The sequence below is a fragment of the Urocampus carinirostris genome, chromosome 3, assembly GCF_059441175.1.
Source record: "Urocampus carinirostris isolate Australia breed hairy pipefish chromosome 3, RoL_Ucar_1.0, whole genome shotgun sequence".
In the NCBI taxonomy this organism is placed as follows: domain Eukaryota; kingdom Metazoa; phylum Chordata; class Actinopteri; order Syngnathiformes; family Syngnathidae; genus Urocampus; species Urocampus carinirostris.
In genome coordinates, this window is record NC_142351.1 from 23,165,685 (window position 1) to 23,190,611 (window position 24,927).

At 39.5% G+C, this 24,927-nt stretch overlaps 1 protein-coding gene across 1 annotated transcript; it reads left to right on the forward strand.

Annotated features, from left to right (window-relative positions):
* On the forward strand, positions 1-23,431 carry LOC148369204 (PHD finger protein 20-like). Its single transcript, XM_088331138.1, has 17 exons — positions 1-66; positions 2,319-2,398; positions 2,487-2,661; positions 5,391-5,475; positions 5,700-5,773; positions 5,855-6,155; positions 7,267-7,326; positions 8,831-9,038; positions 9,141-9,238; positions 12,779-12,895; positions 13,811-13,891; positions 13,970-14,112; positions 14,182-14,281; positions 15,366-15,561; positions 15,644-15,830; positions 19,722-19,929; positions 22,472-23,431. Exons 2-17 carry the CDS (start codon positions 2,319-2,321, stop codon positions 22,618-22,620), a joined length of 2,262 nt encoding a protein of 753 aa, XP_088187264.1. The 5' UTR covers positions 1-66; the 3' UTR covers positions 22,621-23,431.
* Positions 23,432-24,927: the final 1,496 nt, after the last annotated feature.

Below are 24,927 nucleotides of genomic sequence, written 5' to 3' on the forward strand. Positions count from 1 at the left end.
TTAGGAACCATTTCGTGTGACGTCACTCATGAGCGCATTCACAGACTGCCCTGCAAAACGCAAGAGGTAAACAAGCTTTTCGCCATATCCTTTCAACTTCAAATGGACTACGTTATTTCCTGTACGTGGGTAATCTCTGAAGGCGTGTAGTTTGTTGCTCGTCACGGAGCTTGTCATTAAAATGACACCCCGAGCTGTACTCGTACCCCTCTGTCCGCGGGACTAGCCGTTAGCTAGTCTTGTTCTTATCAATGGTGGAGCACAGCCGCTCAAGACTCCAAATAATCGATTTCGGAGTCCTAAAAAGATATAAACAACTCGAATTGCACCGCTTTTGTATCGACAATGTGGCGGCTGTGTTATTTGTGAGAGTTTTGTTCGAGTTTATGGCCTCAATCGCTTCTCTTTGGAAAGATTAATCCTCATAGCAATAAAGAGACAGAGGCAGGCAGAGGGCGGGTCGTTTCGTGAGACTGACTGTTCTGACGACCAACGAAAAGTCAAGAATGCAGTCTCTAGCCAATAAGACGCTCTCACACAGGAAGTGTAAAAACTGACATGTCAAAACGGGGTCCAGCTGTCAAACGACATCGAGAAGTTCGTTTGATAAAAATGACATTTATTTTACTCAGACGTGCGAACAATTTTTGTTATTATTACTGTATAATCTTACCTAAAATGTAAAGTATTTCTTGTTCAAGTTGCTAATCTTGCACCATGTTTTCAAACTACTTTGCAATTTCTTCTATGCATACATTTTAATTACATACTTATCAATGTATACGTTTTCCCTGTATTTCATACGTTGTTTTTTTTAATTATTCCTTCTTGTGCACGCCGTATTTCGTTAGACAGATCTTGTCTTGCCTATAAAGGCTCTAACTCGGATCGTCTCGGTCATTGGTAGCAGACGACAACGTCATTGTCGATTGCCAACTTGTCGCAGTACACTTGCTAAATATATATATTTTTATTCTCGATTATGTCTTCTTTTCAATCACGTTTCATCATAACGAACAGATCACTAGCATAACAGGTTGAAGCCAAAGTATTATAAGAGACCAGATTAACCATTTTTTTTTTGCACCTATTGTTTACACAATATCTTTGTTTTAATTCTTTATAGTCTGTCTAGCTGTGAGCAAATCGGTGCTGCGCTTAATTGGGGAACTTGCGATCATTATTGATAGATAGATAGATAGATAGATACTTTGTTCATCCCCGAAGGGAAATTCACATTTCCAGCAGCATCCCTGAGCTGAGAACAATCGAGAACAATCAAAAATAACACGGGAGCTGCTGAGGGGAGCAGTTAGATGAGGTTGACAGGTATGTAATCATAGTTACATTTAATCTTGATTATATTTACTACACTATAATTAGAATACAATATTTTTTTTAATCCTTATCTCTTCCAATCTTTATTTTTGGTGTTATCCACACAGTAAATTTTTCAGGTTTTAATCATCACTTCTTATGTAATCAGATTAAAAATAGAACCTTATTTATATTCTGTTGTTTTTTTTTTAAATAGATAAACCAAAAAAAAAATCGTATCTGATGCTTTAAATCCGGTGTTTCAACTGGTGTGCTGTTAGACCATGTATAGCGTGCTGCGGTACATTGTTTGAATTTATGTTTACTAAAAAGTATGTCATTTTTCAGTTTCTTTGCTATCTTTCAGTGATTAGCCTGGAGCATTTATCCATATTAGATAACCCTGTTTTTCTTTCTGTATGCTAATTATCACCTCCTGAGGTTGTACAGGACACTATATTTAATAACTTATTTGGTTTGATGAATCCATTTAAAACTGTACTGCAAAAATAATGAAATAAATAAAAATTAAACGCATACTTTTAATTATTATTTTCCTGAAATAAGTGAAAATGTACTGAAAATGTTTTGTTACACTCCAAAAATGTTTTGCCCATTTTAAGTATATGCTATTTTTCTAGAAAACAAGATAAAATGTAGTAAAACTTAAACAGGTTGAACATATATTTTAATCATATATCATTTACCATAATTAATAACTTGTTTTACTTTTTTAAACCACGATGACCACAAACGATAAGAAAATCTTCTTACTGTCAACTTAAGCTTTGAAAAAAAGACATAAATCTGGTGCCGGCAATTAATTTTTCAACATACACTGTGCCCTCGTGTACCCTTTAAAAAATGTGTTCCCTGGCCCAGAAAAAGGTTAAAAAACACTGCTTTGAATTACATTTTGTTTGAATCAGAGATATATCCAACATACTTAACTGTTGGTAAATTAACCCACATGTTTTTAACTACTTTTGTGTGGAGAACAGATGAAGACACCTCCAGACAGGGCAGGAATCAAGTTTGAGGTGGGCGCTCAGCTGCAGGCAAGAGATCGCCACAAGAACTGGTATATGCTACACACAGCGGCATGCTCGTCTAAAATACTTAATTAATTTTACATTCACCAAAATTCATTATATTTTGGTGGCTTTTAGGTACCCTGCCACCATTGATGAAGTCGACTACGACACAGAACGCGTTCTGGTCCACTATCGTCGCTGGGGCCGCCGCCATGACAAATGGTTCCACTGGAACTCGCCATTCCTGCGGCCACAGGAACGAGTCACTTTGAGAGGAAGGCGGGGCCTCAATCCGACAAGCGTGTCAACGGTACATGAGTATAAAAAAATTGATTGTATTTAAGGCTCAGCCAGTAAATCCCCCTTGGGCTTTCTGTTGACGACTACAAACAATCAATTAACTAGATTGAAAATCATTTCAGAATACAGTAGGTATGTTGAATTTGATTGTCTTTATTGTCATTGATATCGAAATAGAAAACATTGTTTACAATGACATTAGACATGGCACGACAAGATGAACATGTAATAAAGACTTAAAATAATACAATAAGATAAAAGAATGTCAGGATAGGAAAAAATATTTACAATGTAGTGCTTGGACACTGGCCCAAGTTGGAGTAATGTGCAATATAAAGTAGTGCAATAATATTTAGCAGCAAAAAAAAATCCCAAATAAGTCATGAGAACCATTTTTTTCAATGTACCTGGCGAGATAGATATTTTCAGTTTTGTGCTGTTGTTTAGGGTGGTGATGACCCCGGGAATCTTACCGTCTCTGAGCCGGTTAGTCCTTGTTTTAAAGGACTTGAACCGCCTACCAGAGAAGAACAGGACAGAGAGGTGGTGTGCCGTGCGAGAAGAGTCCTTTATAATGGTGTATTTTACATTATTAAATGTTATTTTAAATTATTAGATATAATGTCATACAAGTATGCTAGAATGGAAGTTTATTGAAAAATATGACGAGTCTGTCTCAAAACACATACAGAATATACATTAAAAATGGTGTCCTTTATGTATTTATATTACAATTTTACCATCTATGTGGTGTATGTCAGGTGTCCCCAACCACTGGACCACAGATTGGTACCGGGCCGCACAAAAAGAATAAATGTTCCATTATTTATTGATAATTATTTTTTTCTGAAACTGTTACGGTCACGCTGGACTTGTATCGGATGTTTGTGGTGTGCTTGAATAATAGTTAGTGGCGTTTGCACGAGTAAGGAGTTCTGCTTTATTTTCAATGTACATATTAAGCTTTATAAGAATTGTTTTATTCGGAGCTGTTGCCAAATTTTGCCATCAGAGGGGGCCAGCAATTCACAAAGTTTAGCTTGATCAGTTTCGTAAGCGAAAAGGGAAACTCACTACATTAATTCAACTTTGTTATTTTTGTTACAGTTTATGAATTCTAATAAGAATTATCAATCCGAAAGGAATGATGAACAAAACAGATTGCACACGCTGTTTAAAACGGAACACAAGAACTGCAGGGTTTGTTCATACATGGAATCAAAATCAAACAAAGAAGAAAAATAACATACCATTCAAACGAGTTTTATGAAATTGACTGTTGTCATATGTAAAAGAAGGGGTTTAGTGTCAATGGAGTGTGTCTGGCACGTGGAATTGGGGAAGGGAATTGGCCAATGGCGAAATGACTCGCGAGTAGCCGACTCGCGGGACTTTAAGATTTCCTAAAAGGAACGAGATCTCCATTTTGATAGGATTATTCTAAGATTGTTTTTTAAGCCAATGGGGAGGACAATTAAAGCGTAGTAAGCTTGTACCTATAAATGGCCTAAACACGACACATTTTGTAATCATAGAGTATCATTTCATCATTATTAGTACATAGCCATGAATGTTTTAATTACAATCATGAACTTGGTGTTCAGACTTTGTTGTAACCTGCTGATGATTTGTGGTTTCTGTGATGAGAGCTGTGTATGTTTGAGAATTGTCCATCAGGGGACGTAGTCATTCAACACATCCCGAAGGCCCGAGTCTTTTGCCTGAGATAGACGGAAACGCAAATGTTCAATTCGTTCTTCTTGAAGTCCGTTCTGAAGTATGAGTTGTTATTCCAGGAAATAAGTTTAGTTTCATTCTATATGTGGTTGTGAACGAAAAAGCACAACCAAAAGGGTGAAAGGATAAATAAAAGGGGGAAACATGGTCCAAGGAAAACAAAGGCATACGTTGTCCGATAATCCAATAGGGAACCAAAAGAAGAAGAGTCTATGTCAAGAAAAAGGGGAAAGGTCTTGGAAGTAAGGATGTGTCTTTTGGGGCAAAAACTTAAAAAGGGAACGCAAGAAAATGGAGTAGTGGCTGCTGTGATGGGATAATATGCCCTACACACGGGAAGTTTCCTGTCAGGCAGTGCAAATGTCATGCTGACATAGTTAAGGGATGAATCAACTAATGGTCAATCATAAAATGCATGGAATCATTATGTCGAGAACACAACAAGCAGTACATGCATACAACACAACAACACACTTTTTGCATGGATCAGTTTATTTAGTGAGTCTTTAGCTTTGAAAACTTGGCACCAGGCTCAACGTCAAACTTTGGGTTAAACGTCACAATAGTGTGTTGCAGTCAATTGGCGCAGGGTTGCCCATGTCATGTAATGTTGGTGCAATGTTACACCCAACACCCAATTATTTTACACACAGTGGATTCATGCCCCTTACCATTATTTTTTATTTTTGTTGTTGTTGTCATTGTTGAAAGTATGATTATGTTTATTATGTAAGAAAAATTACCCACATGGTTAATGCACAAAAAAAATACAATAAATACAAATTTAATATTTAAATTGCACCGTTTGATATTTAAAACAAGTTGTTTGTGCTGACTACAAAAAAATGGTTGGCCGGCCTTATGGCCCATGTGCCGTAATTTGGAAAACTGCGGTTTATGTGTTCCACGTGAATACTATATGCTTGAATGTTTATGGAAATCAACAACCTTGATGGCATTTTATATAACTTCATCATTGTTTTCTTTCCCCTGTTTTCTCAGTCATTTACTTCCGGCACCAAAGTTCTAGCCTGTTGGACCGACTGCCGTTTTTACCCAGCCAAAATTCTGCGTGTCAACAATGACGGTGAGATTGATGCACCAATAAGGATCTGATTTTTAGAATACAATAATTGGTAGTTTTATTTAAACTCAAATTAGGTTCCAAAGTAATATAGTTGGTAATATTTGGAGGTTTTTATTGATCATGAAAGAGCATGCATACCATGAGTAATAATTATACAGCAACAAAGAAAACAGACATTTTTCAGACGGTACTAAGTGTGACAAACTTTTTCTGATGTGTTCTAGATTCTTACACAGTACGCTTCTATGACGGTGTGGTTCGAACCGTGAAGGCCCCGAAAGTCAAAGCCTTACAAAAAGTAAGGAATAGTATAAAATTATTGAACCCGATTCAAGCAGTTACAGCTGTTACAAAATTGTGTGTGCGTTTGTGTTCTCAGAAGTCGAAATGTAAGAAGACAACTGTGGGAAGCGAGGGCTTGGAAGAAGGAGAGAGTGAGGAGGGTGAGGAAGGAGGACGAGAAGATGAAGAAGAGGGAGAGGAAAAAAAGGACAAAGAAGATGAGAAGGCTAATTGTGAAGAGGAACCTGAACCTGCTTTGCCACCATCCTTATCATTGCCTCTACCAACGGATAAGAGTCTTCCTTCTTCTCCAAGTGGAAATTGTGAGACTAACCAGCAGCCAAGCTCAAGCGAGCTCAGCCAGTCAGCTGTCCCAAACCCTGACCACATTGGCAAAGGTAGAGACTCACAAAACATGCAACAAATCTTTCCTTCTTTTACAAATGACGACATGATATACAAACAAGTACAAGTTTTATGTTGAAGATATAGTGTTAGATGTGTATCAAAATATCAAAACAAGTGGAAAAAACAGAAATTAAGACAATAGGCAAAACAATAACTCTTATTTCTCTGAGTATCAGGGTTAACCAGGGTTTGGGAACGTGTTGCTCACTAGCCAGAAATGGCTTTTCTTGGGTAGATTTGGCTCAGAGATAAAATAAGGACCATGCTAATATTCTCTATATTGTTCCAATCGTAGTATATGCAAAGCCGAAGCGATACGGTAATGCTAGGTTCAGTCCAAAATATATAGGGCAAAGTCCTAACTACAGTTCACAGTCAGTGTTACACTAACAGATCTCATTTTGGCTGTATGTCTTTATGGAATCCTGTATGTAGATTTTATTGAACAATGTACTGTGTGTTCACTGTTGAAAAACTTTATAATTAAAACCAACAGAACAAACTATAAACACCAGCCAAGCACTCACAGTAATTTGATTGGGTAAGCATTAGGGGTGGGAGGATCTCTGCACACATAGAGTACTCCCTTCTCTCTCTCGACCCGCTCCCTCTGTGCCGAAGGTAAATACATCCGTGTCCTTCTCGTTTGTAGTAATTTGTGACAAATTTGACAAAATAACTTTGCTCGCACAGGGTTTAGATACCATCATTTTAAAAAAAATGATGGTGAAAATGAACCCCAATAATCTTAAGTAACTGCGAGAGAGAGACAATTATAAGTGGTATATTTGTGTATATGGGACACGGGCTCTGGCATTATTATCTCATAGATTTGATCAAATCATTAAGTGTCACTCAGGGAAATAAAACCCACTGAACAATTACCTTTTGTCTGGAGAGCAGGTTTGGCTGTTTTGATCAATTTTGTTTTAAAATATTTTGTGTGGCTCTCCCACCCAAAAACAGTGCATAACGCTTAGGATGTACTTCGAACTATGAGAGAAGCTCTTAAAAAAGATTTTCAATTACCCGCATCCATTGATCAAAAAGAACGACTTTTTTCACCAAGCTAGTTTACGACAAGTTTGTTTCCTGGAGCAGATGTCCTGATGGAGCGCCAGGCCCACCTGCCCACCACTCACAAATTCAGCAGAGAACCACGTAAGGCAACATATATTTCACTTTCAAATTCAGCCAAATTGTTTGGGGTAGAAGGCTGCCCAGTGGAAACCAAAGTTGTAGCTATATTAAAAGACAGAAAAATAATTAAACCAATTAAATGTACAAAGTTGCCCACCAGGTTTGGGATACCAATGCCTTAAGAATTAACCTTATTTTCCAGACTATAAGGCCCGGTTGATAAGAAGAGAAATGCTTACAATATTCATAGGTGTGCGTTAATACACAAGGTTTGAGGTATACTTCCGTATTTGATATTTGAATAACTGATCTTTTGGTCCGATGACTCTTCTTAATGATGACAGCTGCTGGCTGACAATTATGGTTGTCCATCTTTGTATCACATGTGATCCACACGCTTGTACAGGGGTACCTTTATTGAAGAATTTATTTAGTTCTAGGAGTAGCTTTGTAATCGGAAACATTTGTAAGTAGAGTGTTTTGTATCAAAAATGGTTCAACGATGTGTTTGGGGCACTTGTAACGTTGACCAGAGGTATCCGGAATGATTGGTAGGGGTGAGCTTCATCCCTTTTCCTCAGCCAAAAACTAATTTTGAGATGTGTAAGAAGTGATTAAAGGCGTGCTGTCATCTCGGTTCAACTCAACGTGAAGTTGTTTGATGATCGCCAAGATTACAATGTGTCTTTGGACACCTTGATGCCATCAATATAACTTTGTATATAATAATTGAGGCTCTTTTTTACTGTCTTTTGAGATAAGTTTGCATAACAAGCATAGCCATATCATTCCTTGCTATTAGGAATAGCGACTAAAGTGTCGCTCGCTGTTGTTTTGGTTGGCTTATTTGCTCCTCTTGTGATACAATAATTCTGTTCTACGGTGGCCATGGTTTAGTGCACTCTGTCGGATTTACAGTAATCCCTCAGTTATCGCGGTTAATGTGGACTAAAACCACCTGCGAAAAGTGAAAATCCGCTAAGTAGCGACGCCCCTTTAAAAATGCTTAAATTTTTATTTTATTTGAAAAATTTTATTTATTATTATTTTTAGACCTGCGAAGCTCTGAACCCGCGAACGTGAAACCACGAATTTTTAGGAATGCACCTTATAATTCGATGTGCCTTAAAGTGCGTAAAATATGGTAGTTTCTTTGCTGTCACATGACTGCCCGAATCATTTTGATTGGTGAATCAGAGTCAAAGGTTGCTATTGGTTACACAACTTGTAAAACTGAGTCATGACTTGTCTGATTAAAATCTCTATGACGACTTAAAACAAATAGGTTGTGCAAAAAATTATTAGTGCGAGAAAATACGACTAGCGAGACAGTTTTTTTCCTTAACCAGACACTCAAGTTAAAGTAAAATCAATTTTGTGTTTTACACGATCACATTGGCAAGTACAATTCATCCAAAAAGTTTGATTAAATATAATGGAATAAAAGTTGATTTCAATTACTCCTGAACTTGAGCTGTTTTTGTTTGTAAACACAACTTTCTATTCTGAGCAATATGTGCATCAGTGTACAGGGTGATCAAGAACCAGCCTCCCCCCATCCTCTCCATCGAGCTGGACCACAATCCCTTTAAGTGTCCATCGGCGGGCTGCACTAAATCTTTCCGAAAAGCTAGTCTGCTGCACTACCACATCAAGTACTACCACACGGATCAGCATTACCATCAGCAGCCACCAGAGGAGCAAAGCAGTCCAGTGGTAGCAGACATGCCACGGTCAGTCTTCCTATTGTTAAGATACATCACAAGGGCTGTGTTTCTAACCTCATATTATTTTTTTAGATTAATTTATTACTGGACATTTTGATTTTGTTGCAGGAGGAAGCACTCCACTCCAGAGAGCAGCCACTTTTTGTACGATGCGGCCATCATCCCCTGTCAACATGACAATACTGAGCACAGGACCTCTGTTAAAGGTCAGCTTACACCTCACTAATGAATACCATTATGTCTCCTGTAGTACAACAAGGACCACCCTTTTGGTTCCTTGACAATTTTTCGTGTACCCAAACAACAGAGTCAAAAAAGATGGTTCTGTACATATATTGTTGTTTATTTAATTATTTATTTTGGTACTCTAAACCAGTGGTCAGCAACCGCCGGTATTGGCACCTGGGTTATTTGTTACTGGGTCGCACAGATAGAAAAAAAGATTGCCCTGTTTTTGCTTATACTGTAATTATTTGTGTATACACACATTTCTTTTTTTTTTACCCAAATTAAAACTCAAGTTTTACATACCATGTCTTACGGTAGTGTATTATCATATTTGAGCAATGATTGATCATCTGATGGATACAAGCAATCACATTTTCTCATCATTGGATGCAATGGGATTTGAACCCAGATTATGGCAGTGAGTGTCAAATAATAATTATTAGTCTATTAGTGAAAAGGCATTCGATTTTATCTCATCATTATACTATTTTTACTCATGGTGTAACGGTGTTCAATGTTATAATAGATAATTATGGGAAAGAGTTCAGCCGAAACAATGTTGATACTGTGAATAAAATTAGTGTGATGATGAGATAAAATCCAATGCCTTTTTCTATTTCATCTAAATGCCTAGTGCTCTAGTAATTACATGGTGGACTAAGGTTTATCATTATTATTGTTATCGTAATTATTAGTAATTTTATATTTGGGCTGAGCCGCAACAATATTGTTGAACATTAAACCAGTTTGTCGTAGAGAAAAGTTTATGGACCACTGGCCTAATCCACCTTTGACAATTGAACCACACCAAATATAGCACATATTAAAATATATTTTAAACTTTATGGATGAACCAGTTCAACATTTAGATTTGTTAGACTTAGCGCAGCAATGATTAAGTCAACGCTAACCTTTTCAAAATGACTCACTGTTTGCTCGATTCACATCATGTTCATGTAAATGATGAGCTGTATTTTCCTCTATTCCGGTGGTGCCAATGTCGAATGAGCGATCGTAGCATATGTAATTTGATCGGCCGTAGACAGTTGTACAATTCAAGCAGGTCCAAACCTCATGAGTTTTTCACATTTCAACTCAAATATGTTTTGGTTCACAACAATTACCAGATCTGCACAAAGCGCTGAACGGAAAAAGTTTTACATTTTTTTAAATGGAATCAAAAACAAGTATTTTCTCTTTCGATGGTTACAGATGCAGTAAAAACTATGTTATGGTAACCTATAATACAACTCATAATAAAACAATAATAATTACATGTGTTTATTGCTACTTACATTAAAGACAATTTAGACAGCTATATCTTCCACGTTTTAATGAATGTTTATCCATATACAAAAGAGAGCATTTAATATAATTACTTCTTATTGTCCACACTATGTAGTACTTCTACATTATATTTGAACTGATAGATTTGACAAATTGACCTTAAATATATTTATAACTCAAACATAAGCATTAACATAATTCCTTTCTTGTTCACAGTTGATGCTCCTGCAAGCATCTTGTCAAAATATTTATTAGACATGATTCAGGATGAATTTCCTGCCCTCTGTTTACAGATCTGACATGATGCAACAGAGTGTGCAGTTTCACATTTCAGACACACATGGCAGTTGTGATTTGATATTGAATTACAGAGACCATTCGCTACTTCGCGCTTCAGTTATCCCTAGTTCATTTCCTTCGCGAATATTGAAATGAATTGACTTTATTGTCATTGTGGTCAGAGAGAGCCAGAGAAAGTGCTGCATGGGGCACATTATGTGTGCGTGTGTTGCAGTGTTTTTCACCCTTTTTTGAGCCAGGGCATGTTTTTTACATTGGAAAATCTTTGTGGCACACTACTCACCAAAAATGTTATAAAATGACACTAAACAGTATGTTTAATTAAAATATAATTTATAATCCCCCCAGATTTACAGCACAGACACTTGACAATGACATAATAATTGCAGAAAATGATTCATAAATGTTTTATAAAATTTTAAAAAGAGACATTGGATAATTTCTCTCGGCACACCTGACGATCTCTCACGGAACACTAGTGTGTTGGGACACAGTGGTTGAAAATCATTGGTGTATTGGGCGGGAGTGACTGTCTGCGACTGTGATAGGCAGCTCAATGCTGTAATCCAAACAGCCGGGGTGGGCTTGCACAGTCAACGTCTCTGAATCCAAACACACTGGGAAGAATAACAGCCGCTAGCTTTTAGCAGAATCTTAACTTAAAAATAAATTAATAAATCAAATGGGACTCTGAGCAAAACCAGAAGAGATCAAAGAAATGCTGATCACCCTCGGTGCTCCATTAGATTGTTATCGGGTCCAGGAATCGACTGAGGCGGTGTTGGGAGAAAAAGCAATAGAAAGGCTGAAGGTCCTACTACTACGGCTAGTCCCCCTTGCCGAAATATGTATTTGAGCAACGCAAGATCCATTAACCATGAAATGGACGACCCAGAGTTACTACTAATGGGAAACTGCTATATTTGGGAGTCTTTTTATTTAATCATTGCGGAGACTTTGCTGAAATAGAGGACACCCGATGCTAGCGCGCAGGTCAAACTACAGATTATTATTACATCATCCCCTGATCTAAAACTTACATGAGGGCAAGGGAAAACTCAAAAACCTCAGCGTGAGATAAATGAGGAAACCTTGAGAATGGATCGCACATGAGGTAATGCCCCTTCCAGGATGACCAGGCTGCAATGGATGTTGCATTAACAAACAATAAAATTTAAAATTAAATATAGAATAGTTAAAGTATAATATATAATAAAAAATAAAATAAAAATGATGAGCAGGTTGCAATGGATTTAGCATTAACAAACAATCCACATATATTGTCAACATGAAATAAAGGTCTTTCATAAGCTATAGAATAGAAGTGTGTTTTAAGCCTATATTTTAACAGTTCCACTAGGTTGCAGATCAAATCTCAGAGGGCAGACCATTCCACAGCACCGGAGCCCCAAAATAGAATGCTCTCGAAACTGCTGTTCTCTTCTTGGCTCTTGGGATCACTAGTAGACCAGCATTTTCTGAGTGAAGGCTCCAGACCGTAACCTAGGGAAATTAAAAAAATTAAATCTGAAGGGTACGAGGGAGTCCATGCATGATTTTGCTAAATACCAACAGAACCTTAAAATCACATCGGGGATCCAATGCAGGTTGGCTAAAAATCGGGGTAATGTGATCAAACTTTCTTGTTTTAGCTAAAAGCTTTGCTGCAGCATTTTGTACAAGCTGCAGGCTCTTGATTTTGGACTTTGTGAGGCATTGGGGGAAATGTAGATTTTGGTCAAGGCTGTTTTGAACTTTAAATTACTCAACGCTCAGACATGTTAAACCCCCAATTTGGTGGGCCATGTATTGTACACATGTGACATAAATTACCTTTTATTTCCTTGTTACATTTTATCATGTTCAATGAACCCTAAAATTATTTCGTTTAGTACAATGTGTAAATCTAGGCTCTTTGTTGTGGTATGCAGCAATAAAAAGGGAAAAGTGTCATGAAGACAGGAAAGATAGAAGAAACTTCCTGAGGGTCAAACTGAAGAAAAAGAAGAAGAAGAAGAAAAAGAAGAAGAAAAAGATGAGTTTACCAGGTAAGACCTTTTGATGATTGGATGTCAATCAGGAATGTTTATACATTAAATGAAATATCTCTATTAAAGTATTTCTAGTGCAAAAAAAAGTATGTGAGTCACTCAAACCAAATTTCGTCATCTCAAAAACATTATTTTTGATTTATCTACAAAGACTTATTGCAATTATTTCATAAAATGCATTAGTAGCCAAAATGATCTGTCATTTTTATTGATTTGATCAATTTCAGCCCCATATATCAATACAAACAGGTGGATTCTGCTACCAAATTTCTATACCAGAAATGTAAAATTTATTAAAGGCTGTCGTTTAAGATAGGGTGCTAAAAAATGATGCAGACACAGCTTCCTGGTGGCTCAGCTTTGCAATTGCATTTATTCTTCCCTCAAGATTAACTGCAGCTGGCATTAACATGAACAGCATTGTGCAATGCAATGACTGCAATGACTATGTATCATTTTTGGACATTTACTATGGGCCATGCCAAATATTGGGGTAGCATTTTCCAGATGTAAATAGCAGGGAAATAACTTCCTGCAACTGAAAATCTAAGCGACCAAACACCTGTATGGGGAGGGATTTGTCTCAAAAACCAATATTTTCGCAATTTACTCAGGATCTAAAATTCATACGCCTTGATAAATTCACACGCAAGATTAAAAATAGCGTATGTAAATTGTAGATATATTGATAGCTCTGCAAAATACATAATTCACACAAGACTTTTTTTCTTTTAATGGTACTGGAGAAACTGGATAATTGGCTTTAAAAGTCCTTAAGAAGTGCTTGAATTTGGCCATGTAAACCCTGAAGATTGTAAATGAAATGCAACAAACTTGTAAATCTGAAGATTGACTTAACTTCTTTTTGAAAGTAATAAGATGCAAAATAATGATATTGTCTTGTCTTCTTAGAAATATGCAGTAACGACGAGGCCCTGTCATTGTCTCCCATCGCATTTAAACTCAAGGAAGAGCACCCCAGCATGCACACATGTAAACACACAAAAACACATCATGATTAACATAAAAAAGCAGAACCACCAGATGCCATCCTTGTCCCACTTTTATCAGTGGATGACGGCAGTGATTGGTCGACGCTGACGGCCGAAAGCGGCGAGGATGCTTCTCAATGGTCACTTGCTGCAGGAACAGAGGACTGCGAGGTGGTGAGGTGCGTTTGTGAGGTGGACGAGGAAAACGACTTTATGATCCAGGTCAGAGAAGCTTGATTCATTTTGAAGCACCCGAGCACAAGTGACAGCGTTTCACTTTGTCGTCCGCAGTGCGAGTCCTGTTTGTGTTGGCAGCACGCCGCTTGTATGGGCTTGTATGAGGGCAATGTTCCACACAACTACTTCTGCTACTACTGCAGGCACAGTACAGGTAGGACACAAATTTATCAAGGCTGTGTTGGCATGGTTTTGATCAGTGAGTGAGTGAGTAATGAAACTATCAGAATTTTTAATACTTTGCATGAAAAAGTGTATCATATTTTCCGCACAATAAGACGCACGTCCAATAAAAAGTCTTTTGTCTCATATATTTTATACCTAAAGCACACCGGACTATAAAGCGCAGAAAATTGAGACTACAATAAGAGCATCAATGGTTATTTGTGTAGAACGTTTCTTTATAGACTTACAGCATTCTTTCTTAAATAGTGGCTCCGTCAAGGGGGACGCATGAGCGTTCGACTTAAGGAATTTTTTTTTTTCCTTTTGCAGAATATAGTGAAATTGCACCTCTACTACACCAGGGCGTTGGCTTAGATTTAGCCTTCACGCAGTGCACTAAGCATTGAATAATCATTGAGTATGAAGTGTAGACACGAAGTGGAGTAGACCCTCAAGTGACCCCATGAAAAAAATATTTAACACTGATGCTGAGACAGGTAAAGAGAGACCTTGAGAAGTTAAACCTATCAGAATCCAATATGCATTATCAGATATTATCAGGACTCTCACTCCCACTACTTCGGTTTGATTCCTGATGTGTCTTGACATTTTGTTAATGTCAACTAGGGTGACACTACTTATGATGCGTCCAAAATTATACCTTAGCCATTTGCCATTTCGCCAGTCGCCACCATTACAACACACACACACACACACACACACTCGATTATGTGCTAGGAAGCACAAAAAAAATCTGCATCCAACCTGTGTCCTGTAAATTGAAATTAAAAGAAATAACTATTTAAAGTAAGCAAAATTATCTCGCAGTAAAAGAACATTTACTTACAAAGATGATTATTTTTATACATTGTTCTTTTTAAACTTTTTACAAGCTTTTTAAGAGCATGTTTCCTCTTTTTTTAACTATATTTTGCATCATGTTTTACTGCTCCCACTACAAAGATTCGAAATAAAAAAAAATGAGAAAGACTGCCATTAACATTTTTTTTCAATTTTATAAGCCATCTTGAAATTTCTTGCTACATTTGGTTTCTCCATCACCTTTTGTCTAGGTTGGAGGCGGGCTCAGTGTTACCTGTCTGAGCCTGACTTACTTAAATCTGGGCGCATGTTCGGCCTATCTTTTGTGAGGGAAAACTACTCTGAAAGCAACGCCTCCAAGATCCTGCAAACCAGCGGCCTCCTGGCGCACACGCACAGCCTCAATCAAGTCCTCAGGAACCTGCAGCTCAAGATCAGCCTCTTGTGGTGAGTCAATCTCTGCACCCCATCCATCCATCTGGTCATTGTGACTAACCCATATACACTCCTTTGCTATCTTGCCATTTAGCACTCCGTCACACCCAGACCTGCAGCTTTGGCGACTTCCCTGGACTACAGATGAGAGGCACAAGAAGAGAGGGGAGCCTCCCGTCAGTTACGTAAGCAGTGAACACTGCTACCAGAAGCCGGGCTCTTTGTGGGAAAATTCAAAAGAGAAATCCACAGCCGCTGTGAACCAAAATGAGGTCAAAAAGGTAAGACTATGAAAATGTCTGATCAGCTGCCAATTGCAGGGAAAACACAGTATCTAATGAAGACAAAAAAAACAATGTCTACAAAGTAAACCGAACATGCATGTAGAAGACCCACCTCTTAAAAAACTCAGCATGTACAAGGAGAACATGCCATGTATTCTCCAACAAAGAAAGCTGCAGCCACTTAAAAATAGTATTGTCTTAAGCAGGGGTGTTAAACCTATTTTATCTCAGGGGCCACATGTTAGAAAAAATGACTCTTATGGGGGCCAGACTAGTAAATGAATGGCTTAAAAAATTGCCTTGGTTGTAGGGATGGTGATCTTTTTGGGGCTCACGGTCAAAAGGGGGCGACCAGCCGCGCGTGAGTCCTGTACAACCGCCAGAGGCAGTGCTTGAAGCATGGAATGTCACTTTCGCACATGCACAGTTTGAGAAATGCAGACCAAAGTTAGCCACTCCATCGCACTTGTGTCATTAGGAATGTTTATAAATTCCAGTCTCATCACAGGTACGTCACCTTCAGAATTTTCTCGCGGGAACACGATAATTCTTAGTGCCAAGATGCTCTGGCGGCCTTACGGGACTCATAGAACCGTAGTTAAATTTGTAACTCTCATTCTATTTCATCCCAACCGACCACCAGAGGTGGTGCTTCAAGCACGGAATGACTAATACCAGCATAGTCTCAAGGAACCCGAGAAACATCACTTAAAAGCCTCGGCTGGACCAGAGACAACGAGCAGTGTAGAGGAGACGCCACATCAACGCTGTAGAATCTTGCCAAAATGCTAGGCGATGCCCAAGAGGCGGCAGCATAGATGTTCTCCTTCAGGACGGACGAGGAAATGTAACCAGCCCTGGCAGCGCACCCCTGAAAGCACGGGGAAGCCTGACGAATGGCTTCCACAATCCAGGAGGAGCAGCGGCCTGTTAAAATAGGAGCTGAAAAGCCTCTTGGGGATAAAGGCGGCATTCAGCCAGAACGAGACGCCAGCGCCGTCTGAGTGGCACCGCAAGCAAGCGGGGTTTACGGACAAGGTGTGAATCCCGCTAACTGGTAAACAGAAGCCAAGGTGAGCAAGAAGACGGCCTTACAGTGAACCCACCGAAAGTCCGCCACAGCAAGCGGCTCAAAGGGAGGCTGACATAAACCCTACAGCGCTATCTGGAGGTCAAAAGACAGGACGCGGGGAATAGTACGGCAAGAGTGCCCCTGAAAAACAAAGGCACCAGGTTGAGTCAAAATGACGGCCACATAAACTCTTAGGCTAGACTGAGCCTGGCCATCATTGAGAAGGGACCGCAGTCAGAGAACTCAGCTCGCCCAAAAGTTGCAAATAGTAGTAACGTAGTGACACATCCTGCCGCCCAGAGAATTTGGTCCTCTGAGAGGGGGACGAGACCCAAGCGGTGCATCAACCTATAAAGGCAATAAGGCCAGGGAGTCACCCGGCGCCTACCCCCTCGGTAAGCAGCAGGAGGGTGGCAATCCCGCCAGAACGACCTCACCTCCAGTTCAGCGTGCGAGCGGCTATCCCCAGAAGCAATCTGGCTGACAGCCACAATCCACACCTTGGCAGCGGCGCCCGCACAGGAACGGCGCTTAAAGCGCCTGGCACAAGAGGGTAGCCCAGAGGCGCACGAGTCCTCAACATCAGAGGGTGCCAGGCTGATAGACCACATAGAGCAAAAGCCTTAAGGGCTGGCGACAGCATGGTCAGCCTCAAGGCACTCAGAGCAGCCCTAACCCCAGAATGTTGTCGCCGTCGCCCAAGCGACTACAAGCGACGGTGGCCACACGCGTGTCCCAATGCCATCAGCTGCGAGGGGCCGTGACATGCCACCAGCCCTGGCCAAAAAAAAAAAAAAACTGTTAAAGGCAGCTGCCAGGCAGCAACGCGAGGCTTACCTACCTTGCAATAAGGGTTAGGGGCTAACCAGGATCGAGCAACGAAAGGTGGGCGCAGGGCTGGGCGGTCAAAAACATGTCTTGACCAAGCAGGTTAACCGGGAGCCTAGGTAAATGAACAGCCTGGTTGGCCCTGATGCTATTACGAGGCTAGGCAGACGAAATCAAATCAACCGCGACACACAGCGAAAAAACAAACAAAAGGCCACATCTGCCAACCCGAAGGAAGGTGAAGGCAAACCAGAAGTAAGCCGTCATGGTGGCAGGCAAACAAACCCTATGCAGACTTCTTGGTGGGCAAAAAAGCACACAGCTCTGGCAGTAGGGATGCAAAAACACTGATTCCTTTAAGCAGAAGTTAGCGCTATGCACCCCGTCCCTGAGAGGATGAAAAGGTAACGTACCTGTGATGAGAGTGGGATTTATATATTTCTGATGACACAGGTACAATGGAGTGACTTAATTTTGATATGCATTTCTCGGAAAGTGAATGTGCAAAGGTGACATTCCGTGCTTGAAGCATCTCCTCTGGCGGTCGGTAGGGACAAAATTGAACGATTATTTATTTTTCCACCCCCTCAAGATTTTTTACCTTTACCGTGCATTTGTGAGAAAGAAAAGCGAAACAACAATTTAATTAACTTCCACTACAGTTTATTTAACTCAGGGAAATTCATGCAAACTGGAAACTAACCAAAATATTAAAGAAACACTCATTTAAGTGCTAATGGTTTAATCTATATCATTTAATCATTAAATCTTAATTGTTTGATCTTTTTATGCCTTTTTTAATTAAAATGTTTACATGAATTTGGGACTTCGCTGTTAGATTTCATATTTATTAAAAAAAGGAGCTAGAACTTCTTTAAACATGTGCAAAGACCAACTGGTGCTTTTTATGTTTTATTTTTGAATCCAGGTGCTAACCTATTTTTTTCTAACCACTGTGAGTAAAAAGCGTAGTTAAGTAGCAAATTTTGCAGTTAAGAGAGACGTACAATCATATTACTTAAAAGAGCACATTTGTGACTTCTATTTTAAGTCGAATAACATCGGGCTGGTTTGTTTCCTCAAATCTTCCCTTGTTGATGAATGGTAGTGAGCCAATACAGCGGCGCCTGGCTTTAGCAGCATCAAGTAGAGTCCACTTGATGTGGCCAACCCAGTCCTCGAGAGCCGCATATCTTGCATGTTTTGGAGGTTTCTCTTCTCCGACTTAGGTAATGCAGATTTTCAGCTTGTTCGCAAGTTGTGTGGGAGCTTGATAATGATCCAAGTGATTGAAATCACCTGTATTGGAGTACAAAAACTCCAAAGAACATGCAGGACACGCGGCTATCGAAGACCAGGTTGGCCACCCCTGAAGTATTAGTAGTTTAAAACTGCTGGTATTTTTTCTCTTGTTCTGCTCTCAGCAACGTCTTGCAGGCGAGATTCAATCGGTTGGCGGGCCTGATGCAACCTGCAGGCCCTATATTTCACACCCATGTTCTAGAGTCAAGATTTGTGATATCTTCTGAAGAATCTTTTACATGCCTATGAATTGTTCTCATTGGAATCGGGTCAAGCGCAGGTGAACAAAATAGCGTGTACTGGGAAAAAAAGCATTGATGCACAAGCCTTGCTCATCACACAGCTCCTGTTGCCACGGCAACATGACAACCCAGCATTGACCTATTTTTACTCTTAGGTGCGATACAGCGAGCGACATCACATTCCGGCTGGGTATTTAGTCCCTTTAATTCATTTTTCCTCATAGGCATTGCATCTTTAAAGATTAAACTGTAACTGTAGCGAGGGACATCATTGGCGCTTATTTACAAATCCGTCAGTTTTGACAGCTTACCATTTACCGCCGTTTTTTGGTGAATTTCAACTCCTGCTAAGGAACAGATGAAACATAATCGTTGTAAGTAGTTCAGTAGTAGGTAATCTAATACATTCTAATTGCTGAATGTTACTCGTTTGTGTCTTTACAGGAAATAAAGCAGGAAGACTTATTATACAACAAAAACACAAAGCGCATGAACACCAATGGAGATGAAGGACACACGGGAGGTGGCTTGGTGACCTCAGCGCCTTTGCAGACATCGGTTGCAGAGTGCCAGCTGAACCTGATGGAACACGTTGAGCGTCTACACCAGCAGATCAGCACCAGGATGGACTTCATTGAGAAGGACCTGGATGGTGAGACAGGAACTTATTTTTCTGTGTGTGTGAGCCTTAAAGGTATTCCCTAATTCTTAAAAATACAAAATGTGAGAAAAATGGACATGTTTTTTCACATAAAATCTCTATATTTCGTCGGTATATTAAAATTATTTTCCAAGATGATGCCTTTTGAAGACTGCATGTATTTCTCATCCCGACCTGTGACATCATTGGAGGAACATTAAGCACCTTAGCAAGCAAGTCACCATAAGGTTTTACATGTTAATCAATCGTAGAGGTTATTAGTGCTTTAAGCAGTTTTCCTAGTTTTTGTAGAGAATGCCTAGGCCAGAGGTGTCTGAACTTATCAGAAAGCGGGCCAGATTTGGTGAGCTGAAAATATTTAAGTGCCTATTATTCAGCTTGGCATTCTTTGAACAGCCTTTAATAGATTCACCCTCCCTGAAAGGTTTACAGTGCTTGGCATTCAGAGCCGCGACTTCGTAGCATTTTCATATGACTCGCAGAGCTTCGTGAAAAAGAGTGGCTGTGCCGTTAAAACAGCTTCAACAACAACAACAACAACAAAACAGCTTCCAGTTGCTTCACGTTTTCGCAGCTTTCATTTCCAGTTAGCTTTATGTAGTAGGCATGTTTCATGTCTGTCTGTGCCTTTTGATATTATATTCTTTGAAAACAGCCACAGTCTCTTTGCAAATTAGGCGGATACAATTGTTATATACATACAGTTCCCATGTCGGAAATGGGGTGGACTAAATTTCTCACAGAAAGCCAAGGGCAAGGTTGCCAAAGGACTACTGACATCATTTCGTGAAGTGTTGATTTTTTTTTTTTTTGTACAAATGTATTCATTACTGGATGGCTAGATCTAATTGATTTTATTTCAGAGTCCGCGGGCAAGTAAAAATTTGATCATGGGCCGTAACTAGCCCCTTTGAATATGCCTAGCCAGTAAGGAGCCGGCGCTAACACCAGGCCAGCCGATCAAAAAAAACACGCAGTGTGCAGCCAGGCTAACCAGCAATCTACAACAAAAAGCAGCAACAGCTAAACATGAAACCATCTGGGAATAAACCATGGGAGATGGCAAAACCAGAACTATCACCAAGCTAGCCAGCCAAACGACACACGTTGGGCAGCCAATGAGCGCCAACCATTATAAAGAAACATGAACGCCCTTTGCAGCCCCGCTTCTAACGGGAAGATAGCCATACAAGATTATACCCACCGCAGCACTCGCAGTTGAAAACACATACAAAAGGCCACAATCACCTATCCCCAAGCAGAAATAAGCTACAGTGGAACCTCGGTTTTCGAACGCCTCTCAGTTCGAACAAATCGGTGTTCGACCAAAAATTTCGAGAAATTCTTGCTTCGCTGTTCGGTCAAAAATTCGGAGTTCGAACGCCGGTAATGCTGAGTGCGTATGCTAGAGTGCGATGCTGAGCGGCGTATGGGTGTAGATCGTGTAGATCGCCCCCACCCCTGGTGACCAACTGTTATCACGTGCGCACTTGCCTCTTTTCTGCTTTTACTTTTAATATCGGTGAACGGAGCGTTTTAGCCCCTAACTATGCCTCCGAAGAAGGTCGGTACAAGCAGGACAGGTGAAAAAAGAAAAGTTGTTCGTACAAATATTGCCTTTAAGAAAGACATAAGCTAAATATGAAAGGTGTGTGAGTTTCCGATCTTGCTAGGGGGAATACAGCATGCGCTTTCTGCTGACCACCACAAAGGTAAGAAATCCTATTCATAATTCTTTTCTTTATCTTTTTTCTTTTTTTACACATTCGTGTTAGCGTAATCTTTCGTACGGAAGATTACGATAACGTAAACGTACAATTAGCCTGGGTTAGCTTAATGATTCTAGGTAAACATTCAAGGTGTTGGAACGGAGCCCCCTTTCCAATAAAGCGCTAGCCACTTGTGGTGCTAAATGACTTGTAAACGACCTGATTTTTTTATTTTTACACGTTCATGTTAGCGTAATCTTTCGTACGGAAGATTACGATAACGCGAACGTACAATTAGCCTGGGTTAGCTTCATGTTTACGTTAAACATTCATGGTAAACATTCAGGGTGTTGGAACGGATTAAAACGATTTACATTATTTTTAATGGGAAAAATGATTTCGGTGATTGAACAAAACGGTTCTCGAACAGGGTTCTGGAATGGATTATGGTCGAGAACTGAGGTGTTCCACTGTATGTACAATTGATGTTCACTATTATGGCTGTCGGTTTTGGAGCACCCCTCACATGTTGTGTTTATGGGATTTACCGTTTTGAAAGTGTTGTGTTCCCTCAATGGCGTCACTGCTTAACAGCAAACAAGCCAGATGAGTCAACTTTGAGACTAAATTTCTCAGGAAATATTTTGTAACATATTTGCATAATTTAGGGGAGAAACATTACATGTTTTATGCCTAATTGAAAAAATATATATTTTGGGGAGTACCTTTAAAATGTAAATGAGTTCAATAACAAAAAGTAACCTGGAAAGCATTTGAACATTTTATTTGCGTTCATCCAATGAAGCACTTTTTTCCTTTCTCAGTTTTGGAGTCGTGGTTGGACCATTCTGGCGAGCTAGAGCCTCCCGAGCCGTTGTCCCGCCTCCCGCAGCTCAAACAGCGAATCAGGCGGCTCCTGCACGACCTTTCTGTTGTGAGGCAGCTATCGGTGCACCATTGGCACTCCAGCTAACGCTGTTTTTTTCCAGCCCGCACATTGAACAAGTCATGCAATCGAGCGCTTGTTTGCGGCACTGACCCTTCCACCAAAAATGCACTACGCAGAGACAAATGTATCCCTCATTTCGCAGCTACATGACTTCGACAAGTATCATCAACGCACCACTTTGGCATGTTTGTTTTACCTGTGTTGCTTTGTATACTTTTGTTATGTTCATTTTGAAAACAAACATGTTTTTCAAGGATGTGGGAATAGAGATCTTAAATTGTTCAACATAAGGAAGGTTTCTCAACATAAACAGATTGGTTTAAATTTGTGTTAACATGACTTGTGTGAGCATATTGTCTGTGATGCGGACAAAATGAATGGAACATCCTGTTCCTGGATTGGAACTGCTGGCATAATATTGAGTGAGGATCTTGCTTGTATGACCAGTGGGCTGGATCTTCAGTGGGATCTTTTTCACCTATTTCGGTGGTGATGGGTCAAAGAGCCAGCTGCTGACCCCTAGTAAAGGCTGAGGCAATTTATTGTCCACCTATTATTGTGGAAATTAAATTGCGTATCCACTAAAGTTTGCAAGAACATGTTTTTGGCATATAGATGCATCACCTTATACGAGCAGTCGGTTGGCAAACAGCTGTGAAAAGAGAAAGGGAAATGCCCAAGTTCTAGTTTGACAACACGTCTCAATCAAAAGCGTTTAAAGGCTTTGTGAAGGAGGTGGATTTGCTCACAGATTTTGTATTCTTCTACAAGAAATTGAATGATGTATTTTGAATTTTGTGGCGTACTCACAAATAATTTTGATGAAAAAAAGTCATTATTGTCTTGCCTTTCATTTCTTCACAGTTTACAGCAGAAGTATCAAGCTCATTATAGCTTGGACAAAAACACTCTCATGGGGGCCTTACTAGTAAATCAATGGCAAAAAACAGCCATAGCTGGAGGGTTGGAGTCATTTTGGAGGCTGACAGGTAAATTATGATTCAGATTTTATTCTAAACTATTATTAAGGGTGTTTTTTCCTAAATGCGTTTTCCTTCATTAAGATTTAATCTGTAGTTTATCAACTGCATTTGTAAAAAGAAATTAACTCTGGCGATACTTATGCAGACTGCACGGTGACGAAATACATTCATTTAAATGATTGAATTAATGATTTGAAAGTATTTCCTTTTTTATTTTACCGTTAAATTATATATATATTATAAAAAAGGATCTGATGCTACTTTAAACTTCTGCAAAGACACCCAGGTACTCTATTTATTTATTTATTTTTTAATTTTTTTAATTTTGGCTTATTTTCATATTCCCTTAGACCGCGCAGGCGTGACTTGTATTTAAGTAAAATAACTCCAGGATGGGTATCCTCAATGTTCTCTGGTTGAATGATGGTTGTCAGCCAATACAGCTACAGTGAGTGCTTTGTTAGAGTCTGCTGGCTTTGGCAGCATCCAGTGGACATATTTTAAACTGCAAGTCCTTATTTGATGCGATGCAGCTCATTTTTCTCTTGAGCTTCGGTCAGCATTATCGCGCAGGTCACGTATAGAGTCATAGAATTACTTGTAATTTATTATTATTATTTATAGCAGTGTATATGCTTTGTAGTTCTTTGAGAAAATGGTGGCAAAAGTAAATTAGAAAGTATTAAAAATGTATCGTTTTTATTTAAACTTTTATCAGAACTAAAACATATTTGAAGAAATTCTCTTGATAAAAAAAGTAAAATAGTAACATGAAATGTTCCCTCGAAATTGCTCGTGTGGGTGATTGTGTACCACCAGACCTTCGCTGAGTACAAGCTAATCTATCCAGGGCATGAAAATCAGGGCTCACAATTGCGAAATTAATTCACGAGCAAATTTGGTCAGAACTACTGTTTATGCGGATAATAACAACGCAGGTACCCTCTGGGGTGGGTTCTAAACGTATTTTAAAGTCAATCTCAGCACGAAATAGAGTAAAGTGCATCAGTGATCTCCAGTTCTTGTGCCAGGGAGAGGGGAAGGGGCAATGGAGGAAATTCACTGGAACCCTGATCTTTTTTATTATTCTTGTTGCATTATTCTTCATTACTAAGACCCATAAATATAAAGAGAAAAGTTTGGTTTTGTTTAATTATCACCTGCAGACTACGTGAACTTACCATCATGACTACAGTATGTCACTGATGCCTCGCAAGTTTGAGAGAATGGACTCTTTTGGCTCGGCTCACCAAACGGCTATTCAGATTGTTTTTGTTGCTTCCAACCATTCATCCATCCATTATCTGCACCGCTTATCCTCAGTGGGGCTGCGGGGACACTGGAGCCC